This window comes from Dipodomys ordii, unplaced genomic scaffold (assembly GCF_000151885.1).
Source record: "Dipodomys ordii isolate 6190 unplaced genomic scaffold, Dord_2.0 Scaffold96, whole genome shotgun sequence".
Lineage (NCBI taxonomy): Eukaryota > Metazoa > Chordata > Mammalia > Rodentia > Heteromyidae > Dipodomys > Dipodomys ordii.
This window is the reverse complement of record NW_012267312.1, coordinates 4,896,187-4,916,166: the sequence shown is the minus strand read 5'-3', so window position 1 is coordinate 4,916,166 and position 19,980 is coordinate 4,896,187. Positions and strand designations below refer to the sequence as shown.

At 38.8% G+C, this 19,980-nt stretch overlaps 1 protein-coding gene across 1 annotated transcript in view; it reads right to left on the bottom strand.

Annotated features, from left to right (window-relative positions):
* Xk (X-linked Kx blood group) overlaps positions 1 to 18,239 on the bottom strand; it is a 39,254-nt gene extending 21,015 nt beyond the window's left edge. The window contains exons 1-2 of the mRNA XM_013026748.1: positions 17,995 to 18,239; positions 8,765 to 9,027 (exon numbers count right to left, since the gene is read on the bottom strand). Of these exons, the coding sequence (XP_012882202.1) occupies positions 8,765 to 9,027; positions 17,995 to 18,239 (508 nt within the window). The remainder of the gene's footprint in view (positions 1 to 8,764; positions 9,028 to 17,994) is intronic.
* Positions 18,240 to 19,980: the final 1,741 nt, after the last annotated feature.

Genomic DNA, 19,980 nt, shown 5'->3' with positions numbered 1-19,980 from the left:
GACATTAAAAAAATAGTATGAAAAAACAAAACAAAAGACATAATAAGATAATAAGCAACATAATAAGATTTATAGTTTCTTTTTTTAGTATTGGAGCTTGAACTTGGGGCATGGATACTGTCCCTGAGCTCTTTGCTCAAGGCTAGTGCTCTATCACTTTGAGCCTCAGCTCCACTTCTGGTTTTCTGGTGGTTAAGTGGGGATAAGAATCTTGCTGGCTGGGCTGGCTTCAAACACTGATTCTCAGATCTCAGCCTCCTGAGTAGCTAGGATTACAGACGTGAACCACCAGCACCTGGACAGATTTATAGTTTTTAAGGGCATACAAAAAAGGGAATGTTTCTGTCCTAAAGTATAATGACTTTTTGTTCTAGAATAGGAAAGAGAAAGAATGGTGAAATGGTGAATGAGTAAAGGAAACTGGACAAGATTCACAGAAAGAAAATCTGAATAGGAACATGATATAAATGTGAAAATCTATAAATTGGGCTCTGTTTTATTAGTTTATTTGTAAGACTACCCAAAAGAGCCTATAGTTCCTCTGGAATCAAATGTTATATTGAAACAAATAAAAAGTCCAGGTTGTTCCCTATGCAAATGACAATTTGTACAGTATTGTTCTGCTCTTAATACTAGATGGTAAAAAGATTTTATATTTTTTATTGGTTTCCTATGACTACTATAAGAAATTACCCAAATTTGGTGGCTTAAAACAATGTAGATTTATTCTATTACACTTTCTGAACCAAGCTCCCTCTTAAGGCTCTAGTGGAGAACTCATTCCCTTATTTTCCAGCTCCTACAACTGTGTTCCTTGGTTCCTGGTTCCTTTCTCTATTTCCAAAGCCAGCAGTAAAGTATCTTGCTTCAGACCTCACCTCACCTTCTTCCTCAACAATCTTAAGAGGCACTCGAGTAGCCACAATAATCTTATCTCAATCACTTTATCTGCAAAGTCCCCTTGGACATATCAAGTGACCTTCATATAGGGATTAGAATGTGAGTATCTTGGTAAGGTGTTATTCAATCTATCATATAATCTCAATCATCATTGCTCAAGAATAGAAATAATACATGTTATCACAATAACACTTTTTCTCTGACATTGCCATTCCTTTGATTATTCTCTTTAAAATAAAAGGAACAACATATATGCCTCAATCATCAATATGTTAAGGACTTTTGTATGTTTACTTACAGTTTGTACTGCCATTTTAACTAATAGCCAAGTTACACCATTCATGTACTATACTTGGGAAATCATGATCCTAGAATACAAATCTCATGGTAACTTTTCCATTTTACCTTCCAAACTAAAAACTTCACACTATCTTTTGCACATAAAATTATCTTTGTGATTTTTACAAACCTTGAATTTTTTTTCACCTTATAAAAAGTGATGTTAGAAAAATTAGCATTATTTTCTATGTTAATATTGATAAGTTGCATGGGAAAAATACAATCTAAAGAAATGTTTACCCTTTTCTAGAATAATCCAAAAGGAAAACTATTACTAATATTATTATTATTATTATCATTTTTATTACAGTCAGCTCTCCATATCCATAGATTCTACATCTGCAATTCAACTAACTTTAAAGCAAAAAGATTAGAAGAATGTTCAGGCTCCAGTGGCTCATGCCTTTGATCCTAGCTACTCAGGAAGCTGAAATATGAGGACTGAAGTTCAATGTCAACCCAGGGAAGAAAAGTCTGTGAGGTTCTTTTCTCCAATTAACCAGTAAAAAGCCAGAAGTAGATCTGTGGCTAAAGTGGCAGAGCAACAATCTTGAACAAAAAAAAATCTAAGGAACTGGCCTAGTCCTTCAGTTCAAGCTCTAGTACCAGTGCACGCACGCATGCACGCATGTACACATGCACACACACACACACACACACACACACACACACACACATACACAGACACAATTAGAAAAATGTATCATTATTGTATATATACTGACTCTTTTTGTCATTATTCTCTATATTATCCAGGATAAGAACTATTTACATAACATTTATTAGGTATGATAAGTCATCTAGAGATTATTTGAAGCATAGGGGAAAGTTGGGTGTGGTAATGCCCACCTGTAGTCATAGCTACTTATGAAGCTGAGTTGAGATCACATAAGCTCACAATTTTAAAACCAGCCTAGGGAAAATAGCAAGACCCCATTTGAAAGAAAAACATTAAAAATTAAAAAATTGTTTAAAAAACTTATAGAGGAGGATGTATGTAGGTTATAGACCAACATAATACTATTTTACACAAGGAATTTTGGCATCTGTGTGAGGCCCTGAAATCAATCTTCCCTAGATATTAAGGGACAAAATCTTTACAAAAATTCTAGGCTACATGGGAAGACCTAGATATTTGTCAGTGACCTCATATCATTATATTTTTCCAATTGTCAGGGTCATGCTGATACTTTCCTTCTCGACATCGCAACAAAATTATAGTGTCATTAGTCAGAATTTCGGTATATTAAAAATGTTGGCCAAGCTGGATACCAGGGGCTCATGCCTGTAATCCTAGCTACTCAGGAGGCTGACATCTGAGAACTGCGGTTCAAAGCCAGCCCAGGCAGGAAAGTCTGTGAGACTCTTATCTCCAATAATTAAAAAAAAACCCACCAGAAAACAGGAAGTGGTGCTGTGGCTCAGGTGGTAGAGTACTTGCCTTGAGCTGAAGAGCTGAGGGACAGCACTCAGGCCCAGAGTTCAAGCCCCACAACAGACCCAAAAAAATGTTGGTCAAAATCTTCCTTTTAAAATTTCATCAAGTACTTTCTATTGGTAACTTTTGATCATGGGCTCACATCAAATATTTTTATGGCTCTAGAATCTATTTTTGGCTTTTTTAAAAATAGTCTTAATCATTATATTTATAGACATTTTGTCCAAAACACTTTATATTGGTTTTGGCATGTTTTACACGTGACTATAAAGTTTCCTCTTCAGCTGCAGTCAATCCAACTGTCCACTTGTGAAAATTAGCACAAGTAATCAGTGAATCATAGGAATCATAGCTTCCATCTCCAGCTAGTTTTTGATATACACTGAAATGTTTCTGAAAGTCTACAATTAGCTACAGGACAGCAGTTGTATCCTCAATCAAATATGATGACTGTCTTGGGCCCTGTGAAGAAGGACCTGAGCTCAAGTACTTCAGAGAATAGGTGCTTGAACACAGGCTTGCTTGTGTCCTTATGTAACCACAGCTGAGACCTCAGTGGCAAGCCCAGAACAAATGAACTGAGAAGTTGTACACAACATTCAGAAAAATAAAACTTTGGCTTACAAAGTCCAACTCAGTCTTTTTTTCCCCCTATTCTGTCTGGCTTTCCCCAAATAAAACACAAATGAAAGCTATTGAAAGTGAATTGTTGAGTACATCTCTAGAAATTGGAGAGACTGTAACACCTCAGTATTGAAGAACTTCATTTTCCCAGGGGAGGAGATCAAATATGTTCTATCTGAAGGCTCTTTTTCAAGATAGAGAGCTTCAACAATGCGTCTGAAGGCCAAGCTCTTGCCCTAGCTCTGCTACCCACTCACATGGTACCTTCAATAAGCTAATTACCATCTCTAGACCTCAGAGGCTTCTAAGTGGAAACCTGACCTCTGACCCCCACTTACTCATTTCCAGTATAAAATATGTGATATTTTCAATAGAAAGACCATAGCTTTGTAATTGGCTATGCAACATTTGACTGGGCCCATCTTAAATAGCATATATACCAATCTGAGTATTAAACTCAATGTCAAGTCAAACATGAGCTGAAACCACATACTAGTTCACAATCAACTAGAACCAGAAAAACAAGAAAATCTTCTAGTAGTGGTCATATACCAATGGCAATTTGAAAAAAAACTGCACTAGGGGCTGGGAAGGTGGCTCAGTGGTAGAGCGCTTGCCTTGCATGCCTGAGACCCTGGGTTCGATTCCTCAGTACCACATAAGAAAAAAGAAAAAAGCCGGAAGTGGCACTGTGGCTCAAGTGGTAGAGCGCTAGCCTTGAGCTGAAGAGCTGAGGGACAGCGCCCAGGCCCAAAGTTCAGGCCCCACGACCGGACTCCCCCCCCCCTCAAAAAAAGAAAAACACTGTACTATTTCATGAAATAACATGATTGATTCTCCTGAACACTGATGGGGGTAACAAAACTCCAGTACTGTACTAGTCAGACAATTAATATAAATGAATGAAATGAGTCATATACAGGACCCTATAGAGGAGTGAGGACAGTAGCAAATCAGAGGCCTAGACTTAAGGGAGCAGCCTTGAGTACAGCCCCCTTTAGTACCAGCATATTTTAGAGGCTCCTAGCCACCTTCCTGGCCTTCTGAGGTCCCCATGCAAGTTGTTCCCCTGAAATCACTGGTTCAAATGTCCCCTGCTGAACACAGCTTCTCCATCTCCAACCCACTACTTCCAACTCGAAGTCATGAACTGAGATGATTCAGAACTGCTGACATTGGTTTAAACACTTCATAAGCATGGCTGGTGTGCATTTCAGAGGATGGTTGAGGCTGTTGAAATCCCACCAGTCTTGAGACCCAGATATTACTTTTTATAAGAAGAAACATCTTATAATAGAATATCTTACCATGTGAGTTGGGACATCTCACCATCTAGAAATTTGATATCATCTTGGAAGAAAGTGACTAGTTGTTTCTGGGTTTTTACAAACTCCTCAAATGTTCTGGGGTGATACACATCCTGCCAGGATCTACTTGCCAGCCAGCTCCAGGATGTTAGAAGTCAGATACTTGAAAATGCCAGCCAAGAAAACAGGTATAGTAGGAGCTTCCTTACCAGCAGTAGTTACCCTCTCATAAGCGCTAGTCCACATGGCTAACTACAGCTAAGCTTTTATAGAGCCTAGGGCTCCAGAGGAGCCTTAGGGCTCTTTTCTTCCTTCCATGGTCTTACTAGGTTTTCCTCATCATCCCTAATTGATTTTCCCACCAATCTGGGCCTGTTAAGATCCCATCTTTACATCCACCAGTAAACTATATATCATGCTCCAGCCCTTCAATGATCAGCTGCTTTTATGACAACTTGGATCATGTTGTTATCAGTCTCCACTGACCCTTAGTCAGACCTTGCCTAGAAATATCTGTGACTCAAATCTATTCAGCCTCAAGATTGGAACCTCCTTTTAAGGAAACTAACTTTCCACTTAAGTTTGACATTCTACCTTTTTTTTTTTTTTCTTAAAAAGAACATGCTTAATGGAAAGACTGTTGTCGCCCAGACACCATTCCAGGTGTGGGTATTCTGGTTGTAGCCTGACAATGCTTATGAGCTCTTTGATATCCCTTTGTAGCTTGTACATCATGGATAGATATATTCAATGTCTTCTACAATAGAAGTTCAATTGTGCACCTTTTCGTGATGTAATAAAATCAGTTTTATCTCCATTTATGCATTCATTTCAATATCTACTGTGAATATTCCTGTGTTTATACTATACATTCAACTTTGAACTAGTTTTAACAACTACATCTTCTCCCAGGAGCTAAAAAGAATCTTTAAAAATCTTTTAAATCTTTTTTTAATGTATAAATTTGAAAGCAAATAACAAAACAACAATACACAAACCTTCTCCTCCAGAATACAGTACCAGTACAAATATATCAGTATATGGCTATAGCTGCTCATGTCTGGGACCTAGGAACCCCTCTTTCCTTCACTTTGCTATCCAGTTAATTAGCAAAGCTATTACTCCTCCTCAGTCATAGTATTCCTCAGTAATCCATTTGACTATTCCAGTCCAGGCCATTACCACTGTAACCTGAGCAACTGTAGCAGACAAGTTATTGACCTCCCTACTTCTCCCCTCACACTTCCAATCTTTTTCCAGAATAATTAATTTCTAAAATGAAACAAGCTCGTGACATTGTGTTACCTAAAACTTACCAGTGCCTTCCAATACACCTAGAATAAGGCTTAAAATCCTAGACACTTTGTTCTATTTTTCCTTCACCGGGCTTTCCTGCCTCATGGGCCAGTTTTAAATACAAATCTATGTTCTGGGAATCTTTGCCTCACCTTACAGGCTTGGTTAGATTACCCCAATATCCCCCTTACAGAGGCTCCCCAACTTACACTTTGAAGGATTTATCAGAAATAACATGAACATTTTATTAATATTTATGTCTTCATGTCTCTCCTATTTTAAGACAATAGAGACTTGTCTACCTTATTAACTACTTTATCTCCCACAAGCCATCCCAGGGTCTTCAACATAGAGAATACTCAATAAACCCTCATTGTATCCATGAATGATGTCATACAAATCTAACCTTAAATCTTGGCTCCAATGTGGACTCTTTCTAGTAGGAAGAAATGCTTATGATGTCCATTAGTGTGCCTGGTACAAAGGAAGCATCTGTAAAACAGTAGTAACTACTACCAATGTTCCAACCACAGTGGGAGAGAAAAGAGAGGGCACTGTGAGGTCCAGGTAGGCCAAATAGTAGGCTCCAAGATACTTCCTAGTGAAGAGTACCTCCAATGTCTTCTGGACTTCATTTTTACACAGTTTCACTGGATTTGATGAGTTCAGTGACTTGACCAAGGCCATACTGAGAACTGATTCAACTCAGAGTCAACAAACTCATTCAACACTGAAGCTTACCAACACATTGTCCATTTTTTGTTGACTATAAGGAAAAAAACTTTCCAAAAGTGCAAGATACCATTTATATGAAATATATACAATAGGACAATCCATTGACAGAATGTATATTTGTAGTTGCCAGGAGTTAGAAGCAGGGGAAATAAAGAATGACTAATAGTGGGTAAGAGATTTCTTTGGGGCATAATGAAAATGTTCTAAAATTAGACAGTGGTGATGATGGTATATTTACAACACTGAACATACTAGAATCTATGAATTTATACTTAAACAGTGAACGTTTCATTATATAAATCATATTACCATAAAAAAACTGGCCAGTGACCCTGGCTCTACCTTTTTTTTGTCCCCAAGGCTAAATTTATTAGTGCTGTGCAATAAGTGCAAATTAAGAGTTGAGGGTTATAGAATTTGAATTCTGAATAGGGTCACATTCTGATGGACTTTATAAATTTTGCCTATCAAGAAGACAGACAGTTCTGTTGGTCTAGCCTGCATTTAGATGGCAAGACAGACAACTGTTAGGTACCTAATCAATCATCATTCCTACAAATGCCTTTTAAGAAAACTCAGTTTTGTTCTAGGTGACAACTCCAAGCAGGGAATAGCTACTCTAATTCAATGTTCCCCAACATTGCTGATAACAAAATCATTGGCATTCCTTGTTTATATAATAAAACAGAAATAAAATGAAAAGATACACTCTGCATCCCCATCTAATATCCAATAAATCACAATTTCCAGACATGAGTCTTGTAAATTTTTCTATATAACAAGGCCCTAGGTAACTCTTAATTACCATCAGGGAAGTTTGAGGAATACTGATCTAACACATGGGTGACAATCTTTTTTATGTCTAGCTATCCAAACATTCCTTGCAGCTGGGTGATCATGTGATCATTTTTGGCTAATGAGAACAAAAGTTAAGTCTAGTAAGGACATTTCTAGTAAGAAAATGTATACTTAATAATAACAGGAGAAGAACATCTGCTCTTCCCACTTCAGTCCCTATCCCTTCCTTGAATGCAGCTCTGATAATTGGAGCTGCAGTAACAACTCAAGCAAAAGGCCAGCCAATGTGCAGGAACACAAATTTGAAATAATGCCAGCAACTGTGAGCCCTCAATTTCCTGCTAGATGGTCAAAATAAGCTCTGAGTTGTTTAATCCTGTCATCAGATGTTTGTACCACTTACCAAATACAATCTTAAAGCATGTTCTAAACACAACATTTGCCTCTATGATGCACTCTAGCTCATGCTGTATTTATGAAGGCCTTGCCCCTTCCTAGGTGAGGAGATCAGATACATTAGGGCAGTGATTAGAGTTGATCAAGACCTGCACAAACAGCAGCCATGTGTCTATATAACAAGATCATGGCTACTTATTGTTTAGAGGTCTATCACTTAACACATACAGGCTTTATATTTTTCCAAGTTTTGGGAGATATCTCACAGAATCTCTTGTGATATTGATATTTTACAAAATAGATTTTATTTTCTGAATTGAATTCTGTCAGAGAAACAATAACGAGGATTGGTAAACTTCTTTATAAGGAATTAGATATTAAATATTGTTGGCTTTGTGGGTTATATAGTATCTGTTTATATAGTATCTGTTATATAGTATTCCACTCTGTTACTACAACCCTAAAACAGCCATGTTTTTCAAATTTGGTCTTTTAAATAATTTTGCATATCTGTAGTACAAATTACAAGAGTACCTTATCTAGTCTTCATCTATACCTAACACTTATATTTAGGAGAGTTTTTTCCTCCTTTTTATATGAAGGTTTTTCACTATGTCCAATGTAGATAGAGGTTTGGGGGGAAACTTGAATTAACTAGAAGCTGCCCTTAAATTGGTAATCAAGACTAGTTCAAATGGGTTGGAGCTTTTTAAAGCCATGCCCCAAATGCAGAATTATAAGCAAAAAAAAAAAAAAAAACCAAACCTGTTATCATTAAGTTTTAGGCTTAGTGACTATAACACAGAGACTAAATATTGAATGCACATAGGAATGAATTTCATTTGAAACAAATGCTTCTATGTTTTGCTTTCTACTTTGAGCTCCAAATACAGGCAAGAAACTTATTTGTTCAAAAAATATATATACATACATCTTCCAGTATGGAGTTTCTGCTGTATGACGCTTATATACAATTGCAGGGTGAGTTGTGGGGCGGAGCCAAGGAAAGCCTGAATCACTGAGGCCCGACTGAATGCTGAGCGGTGGGTGAATAGCTTGCCTTCTGCCTGGCCCACTTCCTTTTCGATCTCTTCCGAAAAGCCATTTTTTGGCATTTGCCTCTTCTTGGTGATGCTGACATAAGGCTCTTCATTGTGGCCTGACTGACAGTAGAGGCAGAAGACTTCAAAACACCTGTTAACAAATCAGCAGGTCATAGTAATTAAGAGACAAGCAAGAGTCTGTCTTTGCTCAGTCATCCAGTTTCTACTTAGCCTGACTCAAAAAGCCTTGTCTTGACTATTCTGGACCACAGTCAACCCTCTAAGTTCTAAGCATTCAGTATTCTTCAGGTCATCCAGGGGACCAATGGGAATTCAGCATGAATCAAATAGAGAGATGATACTGAAGACCACAGAGACAAGAAAACCTACTAGAGAATGGGAATTGGTTCAGGCTCCAGAAGCACAGAAAAAATGTTCAATTTTCCTCGTGGACACATACTGTGCAGCTCTGGGCAAATAACTTAACTTCTGAGCTCTTTCCTTCAATTATAAAGCAAAAAATGGTAGTTATAACTATGTTGCTGTGAAGATGGCAATAATACTAATACACAGAAAGAGGAGAGAGGGGGGAATGGGAGGAAGAGAGAGAGAGAGAGAGAAAGAAAGAGAGGGAGAGAGGGACAGAGGGAGAGAGGGAGGGAGGGAGGGAGAGAGAGAGAGAGAGAGAGAGAGAGAGAATGTTCCACACACAATAAAAGTCCCAAACCACCCTAAGTTAAAGGAGAAGACATGGTTAGGCAAATGTCCAGCACAGGGAAGGTTGCCACCTGGATTTCACTGAATGATCACAAAACATCACCTGCCAGTTTGTCCTTAGAAGCCCTTAAAGGACAGGCAGAGATAAATTCTAGCATATATACTTGACCTGAGGGCTTCCCAGACAGATTTACTTATGAAATTACAAGCTTGCCCTAGGACCTCTCTAGAATAAAAGACCTGATGATTTTTAAATTTGGATTTCTGCTCTGGGTAATGGTATGGATGCTGATGGGATTCAGATGCCCGTGATTCACTTTGAATTAGGCACATGTACATACAAGTTGATGGACAGAAGTATGAAACAAAATGATCTCTGTAAAATCAAGATGGTAGGTACTTTGGTGTTCACTGCACATTATTTATTTTTAATGATTTATATTTATATTTAATTATTTATTTTTGCAGTCCTGGCCTCACACGTGCTAGGCAAGCACTCTACCATTTGAGCAAGATCCCCAGACATCACTGTAGTGTTCTTTTAAAGGTGTTTTTCCCCTGTATGACTGAAAATTTTCAGAATAAAAGGCTGTGAACAAATGGGTTTCCCTTGGAGTAACAAAAGTGTTCATGCTTCAGATTTAAAAAGTGTTGAAGAAGCTGGGTGCTGGTGGCTCAGTCTATAATCCTAGCTACTCAGAAAGCTGAGATCTGAGGATCATGGTTCAAAGCCAGAAAAGTTTCTGTGAGACTCTTATCTCCATTTAACCACTCAAAAATCAGAAGTGGCCCTGTGGCTCAAGTGGTAGAGCACTAGCCTTGAGACAAAGAGGCTCAGCACCCAGGCCCTGAGTTCAACCTCCCTCCCCTTTTCTACCTCCCCCCCCCCGCCCCCGCCATGACTCATAACCAAAAAAAAGTGTTGAAGGGACATTTCCTGAACCATGTACTTGCACAGCAACCTTATAATGCTACTAGAAGCTTATATGGATTCATCTACTTTATGGACTCGTTAACTTTATACCCTTGCCCTGAGGTAACTATACATTTATGATTTGTCATAATAAAACAAAATCATGATGTAATAAAGAAAAAGCCAGAACCTTTTTAGTGAGGACAAAGTGGACCTATTTTTTTTATTGTGAAAATACCATACAGAGGGCTTACAATTACATAGGCATAAAGTGGACCTATTTCCTGTTATTGCCTTTGTTAATTTGCTCCCAGAAGAAAGGAGTGTGCGTGTGTGTGTGTGTGTGTGTGTGTGTGTGTGTAAAGACAGAGAGTTTAATATAGTATTACATGAAGACATGTCAAACAGCATGGGCCAGTTGGTTTAGAAGAAAATAGTACTAATCAAGTAAACCAAGATCAGGTGAGTTCAAGTTCAGGGAGTGCAAAACTCAGATCTATGACTGAGGACAGAAGAAGCCTAACCCCTTCAGGCTGTTGGACAGCTGAAAATAATGGAGTAGAAGGTAGAAAAAATAGATTGCCATGTTTATTTTTAATAATGTGATGAATGCAGATATGATTACAAAGTGTTCTGGAGAAAGCAAAGGCAGCAGGCTACTGCTCATACAGAGGTGCTTGACAAATGGAGTAATGGGGCATATACAGAAAAAAAGATCATATGTAACAAAACAACTAATATTGACATCAAAATTTTAATCTATAAAATGTCTTTCATCTATCATCTCCAAGAGAAGCTACTGCAAAAATTGGAATCATAATATTTTTATAGCAAAACTGGAATATTCTAAAGGCCCTCCAAATGAAAGATTACATAAATCATAATATACCCATGTAATAAAAAATAAACAGTCCTTAAAACTGGCATCTTAGAAGTACATCAGTTAATATTATGTGGGTATCTGTGTGTGTGTGTGTGTGTGTGTGTGTGTGAAAATGGAACTAGAAGAATTGAGGTGATGGGTGTGGTTAGGAGAGATGAGGGAGAATGATGAAAGAAGTGACTGATAAAGATGAATTATACTCATAAACTGACATGTTGAATTGAAACCCTTTTGGACAACTACTTAAGGTGGCTCAGTAGTAGAGCTCTTGCCTTGCATGCCTGAGGCCCTGGGTTCGATTCCTCAGCACCACATAAGCAAAAAGAAAAAAGCCAGAAGTGGCGCTGTGGCTCAAGTGGTAGAGCACTAGCCTTGCGCTGAAGAGCTGAGGAACAGCGCCCAGGCCCAGAATTCAGGCCCCACGACCGGACCCAAAAACAAACAAACAAACAAAAAAGAAAGAAAGAATGGAAAAGAAAATAGTAATAATAAAGAAATGTGTCCACTAATATAGAAATTATTGGGTAGGGGATATATCTCATCAGTAAGAGTACCTGCCCAGCATGCATGAGGCCTAGGTTTGATCCTCAGCACAAAATAAATAAATGAACAAACCAAACTAGAATTTTTTTTGTTGGTGGTGGGGCCTGATCTCTGAGCCTGGATGCTGTCCCTCAGCTCTTCAGCTAAAGGCTAGCGCTCTGCCACTTAAGCCACAGTGCCACTTCCAGCTTTTTCTGCTTCTGTGGTACTGAGGAATCGAACCCAGGGCCTCATGCATGCAAGGCAAGCGCTCTACCACTAAGCCACCTTCGCAGCCCAAAACTAGAAATGTTTTTGCCATGTTTGATAAGTGAAAGAAACACCGTACAATGGAATAGAGAAAAGTTTATCATTTGTGTAATCATATATATGTATATATAAACACACTAATTATACAACTCTTAAGTAAACAGTAGAATGATAGAACTGGCCCATACTTACTCAAAACAGCCTACTGTTAAAACACAAACTTTGTAAGCCACGGTGATAGCTTGATCAGACTTGGTGGGGATAAATACATTATGGAAATCATTAAACACAAAACCAGGGCTCATTTTCCCTAAGAGGCAGTTTATAAGTATATTACTGTAGAAATATTAGTTTCATTGTCTTCATTGTGCAAATGTTTTCTGCTCTTCTGTAAATTCAACAACAAATATGCTGTAATTACATAATAAAATCAAGCTTAGACTTTGCAAAGAACAAAACAAACAAATGAAACACTAGTGCATGCTAAAAACAGGAGGAATGAAATGATAGCTTGGAGAAGAGTGAGAGTCTCTTGTTGCTGATGAGAGGACTGTGTGAAATGGGAATCATATAGAATTGTTGACAAAATGAAACTTCAGTGATCAGTCAATGGAAATGAAAAAAAGATCCAGAGAGAATTAATGACAAAGGTATCCCTAAAGGCCAGATGGAGCCTCTCAGAATTCACTGCATTTTCCAGTTAATACATTTGTCATAACATAGGTTAGTCTTTGTGCGTTTGAGGGCAGGAAGAGAGTGCTAGCTAGGCTACCACTATACCACTTAAGCAGCACTTCCAGTCCAGCTTTTGGCTGGTTATTTTGGAGATGGAATCTAGCAAACTTTTCTGCCCAGGCTAGCCTTGAACTTATGACTAGCTAGAGCTCAGCCTACTGAGTAGCTAGGATTATAAGCATGATCCAGTAGTGCCTATCTTAATAATTTTATACATAGTAGGTAATAAATAAATCTGTGAACAGCTTCAAGTCCTTTTAACACTACTGTTTTAGGAAACTAAAAATAAGGTGCATTTACTAAGTGCTTTTTTGTTGTTGTATTCTTAAATTTTGCAAGATCTACATAACTACCCTAATTCTGTTTCAGGGGATTGTGTTTCATTGTTTTGTTGTTTAAGAGGTTATCTAAAGAACCTACAAATTAAGCTGGGCACTGTAATCTTAGGTACTCAGGATGGTAAGACCTGGAAGATTGGTGTTTGAATCCAGCTGTGTAGGAAAATCCTCAAGACTCCACTTCCAATGAGCAAAAAAGTTGGGCTGGAGGCATGGCTCAAGTGGTAGAGTGCCAGCTGTGAGCTAGAAAGCTCAATGGAATATGGGGCTCTGAGTTCAAGCCAAAGTACTTGCAAAAAAAGCCACAAATTAAATGTTTCCATCAAGTATGGGCTTAAGATGCAGCTCAGTTTTCATCTGCTTAATAAATGTGAGGCTCTATGCCTAGCACACACACACACACACACACACACACACACAGAGTAGTTTTTCAGTAACATATGGACCAGGGATCAGGAAACTTTATCCATACAATGTTTATAGTGAACATGTATTTTAGAGTTTACAGACCATGTTTTTGTTTTTTGTTTTTTGTTTTTGCTGAACTCTGCTTCTATAGTGCCTCTGTGTTTGAATAATACTTAATTTGAAAAAACATGTGGTAGGGGCACTTGACAATGAGGTACAGTTTGGTGACCCCCTAATGCAGGTTATTATCAATAATTTGATCCATTCTTTTATACTTTATCTCATTTGAAATATATATATATATATATATATATATATACTTTGTCTCATTTGAATGGCTGAAAACAATGCAAGTGGGTGCCAGCATAAATAATGCATTGTACCAAGGACATTAATAAAAATACTTTTTTCCCAGAGAAATACTATGATTTCCTATAAGCTATGTTATCTTTGTATGGCACACATGCTCAGAGAAGCTACACTAGAAACAAACTTGTTAAATATAAAATGGTGAGAGACCTTTGAAGAGCTGTTCGCTTAATCTCTCTGAGCCTCAATTCCTGGACTGTAAAAATAAGATAATGAAAGTTCACAGCGTTTTACTGTGGATGAATTAAATACAGTATATAAAAGCACTCTGCGAATAATATAAATGCTCTTCAAATGGATACTGTTATGTCTTTTGAAAGTTTACTATAGAAAGAAATAATTTGATGAATACTTTTGAAATGGTCTATAAAGACTTTTGGACCTTCTTAAAGTGTATTTTGTAAATTCAGATATTTTTATGTAATTTTTGTCATGATACTAGCAATATAAGTGGAAGATTTCTTCAAGCTTATAACTCATTTATATTTACTTCAAATTTATGAAAATTAAGTAAAATAATTATAAATAGAAATACTTTAGGTTTTTTTCTGTAAGAGATAGCCACCCTCTGTTTTTCTGGAATATCTATTATAATTCAGAGATTATCCTTAAAATTGAAATTAATAAATTCAGGCATTATCCATAGTTCATACTTAAATCTAGCCCTGATATAGAAACAACTGTATGAACTGTAAGAACTACAGATTTTAATATAAGGCTAAAATACAACATACAATAAAATAAAATGCTAATGTATTACAAGAGGCTATTTTGCTTTTTTTGTAGTGCTGGAGATCAAATTCCAGGTCTTGAGTACGCTAGGCAGATGTTCTACTACTGAGCTAAACCTCAACCTTGAATACACTCCAAAATTGCATCTACTTAGAAAGAATAGGAGTTTGGCCAATGCCCACCCAACATTAAACAGAGCTAAACTATCCCCAAACAACTTAGAAATGTCACTAAGTTCAAGGGTAAGAGGTAAAGAGGAGAAACACCGTGACTCTTCTTTGTATTGTTTGGGGAAATAATTCTATTAATGTAAAGATGAAAAAATCCAGCAAGGTATTAAGTCACACTAATCTATAATAACAAAATGTTTTTCTTTTCATCTGGAAGCTGACTTTGAACCACATTTTAGATATCTCAGTTCTAAGATCATGGGTCCAATATCACCCTGAATTAAATTACCTGCATCAGAATGACAGACTCTTTAATGATGGAAGAAGATGGCTTGTTATTTTGTTCTTCTACTGAGAAAACAATGACTCATTCAGAATTTTTGGAAATGGATTTTTTAATAGTGTTAAAACCTTCTATATAACTGTAAAGGCAGCTCTTCAATGCATCAAACTATTTTTCTTAAATAGGTGAAAATATTTTTTGCTTTATGGAAAATACAGAAAAGTATATATAACAAAGGAGAAAAATGACATACTTTTCTGTTTTTCTGAATACTAAAATCACACTCTACCATCTAGAAATTATTGCTCTTAATACATTACCTTGAATTCAGGGTTATACTTGCCATCCAGTTTTTGTACATAATATTATGTTGTTAGATTTGGGTTGCTCAATGTTTAGAAACATTTTAAACAACAGCAATTACAGAATATTCTCATTTATTCAGATGGTTATTTAGGTGGTGTTTAATATTCTAAATTTTCCTAAATGGATAAACTTTGACAGTTTAAAAAGAAAATACTGTTAAAATGTCCTGCATAATCCACTTTTTCTTCTACAGAACACAGGGAACCTACATAATCCAATTTTATTTTTTGAGATGTCTTGGGAACATGTTCTGAGTCTTCACTTTCCTTATCTAGGAAATGGGGACAAGGGCTAGGGGTGTATCTCAGCGGTAGAGTGCTATTTCAGCATGGCCCTAGGTTTAATCCCCAGTGTGGAGGGTATCCTGAGGACAATTGCATTTACCTTATGGTAAAGTAACTGGGACCAAACAGTAGCACAAGTAGCTTTTTTTTTTGCCAGTCCTGGGCCTTGAACTCTGAGACTAGGTGCTGTCTCTTAGCTCCTTTTGCTCAAGGCTAGCACTCTACCACTTGAACTACAGCACTACTTCCAGCTCTTTCTGCGATTAATTGAAGAGTCTCATGGACTTTCCTGTCTGGCTAGCTCTGAACAGAGATCCTAAGATCTCAGCCTCCTGAGTAGCTAGTGCTACATTCATAAGCCACCAGCACGAGCTCACAGGTAGCTTTTAAGAAATGTCTTTTCCCAGTCCAGTGCCACTGGCTCATTCCTATAATCCTAGCAACTTAAGAGAGTAGCGATCTGAGGCCATTTGACGCCAGTCCCAACAGGAAAGTCTGTGAGACTCTTATCTAGGGGGAAAAAAAAAGCCAGAACTGGAGTTGTGGGTCCATTGGTAGAATGCTAGCCTTGAGCAAAAAAGCTCAGGGCAAAAATGCCCTTGAGTAAAAAAGCCCAGGCCCTGAGTTCAAGCCCCAGGATTGGCACCAAAAAAAAAAAAAAAAAAAAGAAAAGTCAATTCCCCATATCCCCCACTTTCTTTTCACAGAGGTAATCATGGAATGATGACATGTACCTTGCTCACATTTATTTATTTATTTCAGGCCCATAAGTCCTGCTTGGTTAGATGGACTCTTTACTAAATGGCTCCAGGTTGCAGTGCTATGTAAATTTCCCTCACTCTCTTTGTTTTGCATTTTTCTGATTCTTCCCTATCAAGACATCAATAGTAACTTCTCACTGCTGTCAGCATACCTGTTTCTCTGCCTTCTAGGATTATCTGCAGGATTGGAAACTTGTTTACCAAGTTTCCTGTGACTGTATAAACGACAAGTCAATATTATGAGTTTCAGCTAGAATAGTTGTCTTCAATATTGAGACATAAAATTTCATAGAAATGCTTTGTAAAAGGTATCTTACTATTGTTGGACTTTGTGTGTGTGGGTGAGGTTGAGTTTCTAGTTGGAAAGGTTGCTGGTTAGCTACATTTCTGGCAACTGAGGTTTGTCTCTGTTCAAACTCCTCTATCATCCATATCTAAACTTAAGTATTTTAAATATATTTTAAATCCAAAGAGATCTCTCTTTGTCTTGCTTTTTACTAAAGACATTAAAGATAGGAGAGTCATTTAAAATTCCGTTTAAGGTCCTTAGATGGGTCAAAGTCAGCTTCGTTACCATATATTTCTATTTGCTTTGTGTTTTAAAACATCAATTTCCAGAAATGCCAGCAAGAGTTTTTCTTAACACACAGTACAATCGTGTCTTCGCGGCCTATGCCGAAGTCTATATAGTCTATGTTATAAAGACTATATTTATGGTTTTCGTGACTATGTGTTTATAGATAGGTCTGGTAGACATTTCTACTGCCAGAAATACATTCCATAATGTTTTTCACGCCCCAAAGAGAAAGGAGCGGTGCATGGGTTTCTAGAATTCTGTATAAGAATTAAACAGATTAATATTTACAAAGCACTTAGAACTGTTTCTGATGCGTACAGTAAGCTCCCACGTGTCTGATAAATGACCAGTGTATGCTTTGGCTGTAACCATGGTTTAAGAACACACTTTGCAACGGTCTATGACCGCACAAGCCGAACGTGCTGGAGCTCATCCACTTGACCACAGAGGAAGCCATCTGTTTTATGAGACCCAACAACTGCCAGTGTTATTGGTCAAATTCAAGTGGAGGTGGCCAATGTAATACGATGGCTCTGAACAGCACTGCAGGGCACCCCAACTTTAGGATCCTTATGATAGATCCTGAGCCATTCCTGTGACTAGATTGGTGAAGCTAGAGGAGGGGGAGGGCAGGGCAGGCCTGCCACGGGCCCAGCCTTGTGGTCCAGCCACCAGTCCCAACCAGAAAGCCTCCCCTCCCCTCCACCTCTACCCTTGTCCTCTCTGGGGAAGATGGGGGAGCCAGCCAAGGGGCTGGGGCCTAGGGCTGGCTCAGGGCTTCAGCACGCACCTGAAGAGCGGCCCGAGTTGGAGCAGGTGCAACAGCAGCACTAGTGGGCGATCACGGCTGAGGTCGCGGTGCACGAAGAGGAGTGTGAGCTGCACCAGCGCGCAGGGCATCAGAGAGAAAAGCAGGGTCAGCGCTTGCCAAATGCGGTCCCCGCCCGAGAGGTACGTGCTGCTCAGGTAGAGCGCCGCCGACGTCTCGGCTACAAACAGGAACACGGACGCTAGTACAGAGGCTGGGAATTTCATCTCCCCGCGTCACCGGTTTTCACCGGGGCCAAACAGGAGAGGCGGCGACGGCGGCGGCGGTGGCGGCGGCGGTTAGCTGAGGGGCTCCGGGCATTCCCGGCCCTGAACTGCTCTCGCGCTCAGCGCAGCCCGCGGAGGGCACGCGGGCCCCGCCGAGCAGCCCGAGCGCCGGAGCGGAGCCTAGGGGCAAAGGACCTGGCTGGGGTGGGGCGGGCAGCGTGGCCGCTGGACACGCCCACACGTACTATGCGCCGCCCGCGCGCCAGAATGCCTGTGGCGTCTCAAAGGCGACAGTCTCCAGGCGGGCCCCGAACCTGTACCTTGAGTTCCACCATTGCCAGGGCTTCAGCTAGCAAGCTGCCTGCCTTGGGCACGGGACCTCTGGGTCCTAGAGTCCCTCGTTCGGTGCTGTCTTTTGGAAAACCTACAACATCCTTGAAAATTGGAACTAATAGGGGTTCCAGATTGGGATCTGGATGCTTTTCACCCCAGTTTTTCTTTTCTGGGCCAAAGAAACGCCAGTTTCTTCAAAAGGTCAATTTCCTGTCATTTAAAAATAAATGTGCCACACAGATTCTTTTCAACTTTCCAGTGTATTGTTATGTACCTATCATCATAATGAATATTTTTCTTATTTCTCACTGTGACTTGTCCCTTCATCTTTCAACTACAAGGCTGTGAAGCAATGCTGGCAATGGGGAAAGATCATTGGTAGGAGCTAAATAAAGTCTTCCCCTCCCAGAAAAACTGCCTACAGAATTTATTCTTCTCTTAAGTGTGACTAACTCAGGCAGGTCAAACACTAGGGCCTAATAAGGAAGCAGTTTTGTAGCCCACGGCATAACTCTGCTTGTTGCTGTGCCAATCCTAAGAGGAACACAATTACTTTTTACCTACTGAACTTTCAACCAGGTTCTACACATCAAGAACGACTTAACACTCTCCTTCACATCATGATCAAATCTGAAACCTCTCTGAAACTCCGTTTTTATCCTGTCTACACAGGGACTACACTTTTATAATTATAACATCCTCTTCCCTGCTTGGGTGATTTTAATTTTCAGGCATCACAGGGCCTTTTTCTATTTAGGAACATAAACACAAATTCTATGTGAAGTTTCTGAAGGGATCAAGACAAGAATGAAGAATGGGGAGAGGGGGTGGAGAACAAGATAGGCTGTTTTCCTTGGTTGGTGCACCACATGGGAAAATCTATTTATAAGGGCTGAGGAGAGAGTTCAGGCAACAGCTGAGAGATACCAGGCCCTTTCTCCAAAAGAATTGCTAATGTCTATTTATAAAACCCAGCAGGCCACATGTCCTGGATCAAGATACAAACACTGTCACAAACACTAAATCAGCAGCAGCACTCGACAGTATTTATATTATATTTTATTTGACACAGTGGTGAACTTTAAAAGGAAAATTAATTAGTAGCTTAAAATTAAGTGGAACTCTTTAGCATTAGATTTTATTTTAAGGCAAAGGATTATCACAGGTTTTACATGATTAAGTGGACCATGTTGTGGAGCAGTAATAAGCCAATAAATAGCATCACTTTAAATACTACAAAGTCTAGTTTACGGCAACTTATTTTCTACAGTACGAAAAGAATACAGAAAACGCGTTGGAAAGATCACAGTGTTTAGAATATTGTAACAGCAGGCTTATAAACAGTAAAGTGCATCTCTAAGCTTCTGACCCAATCTTGTTTCTTAAGAGATTTCATTATACCATCCCC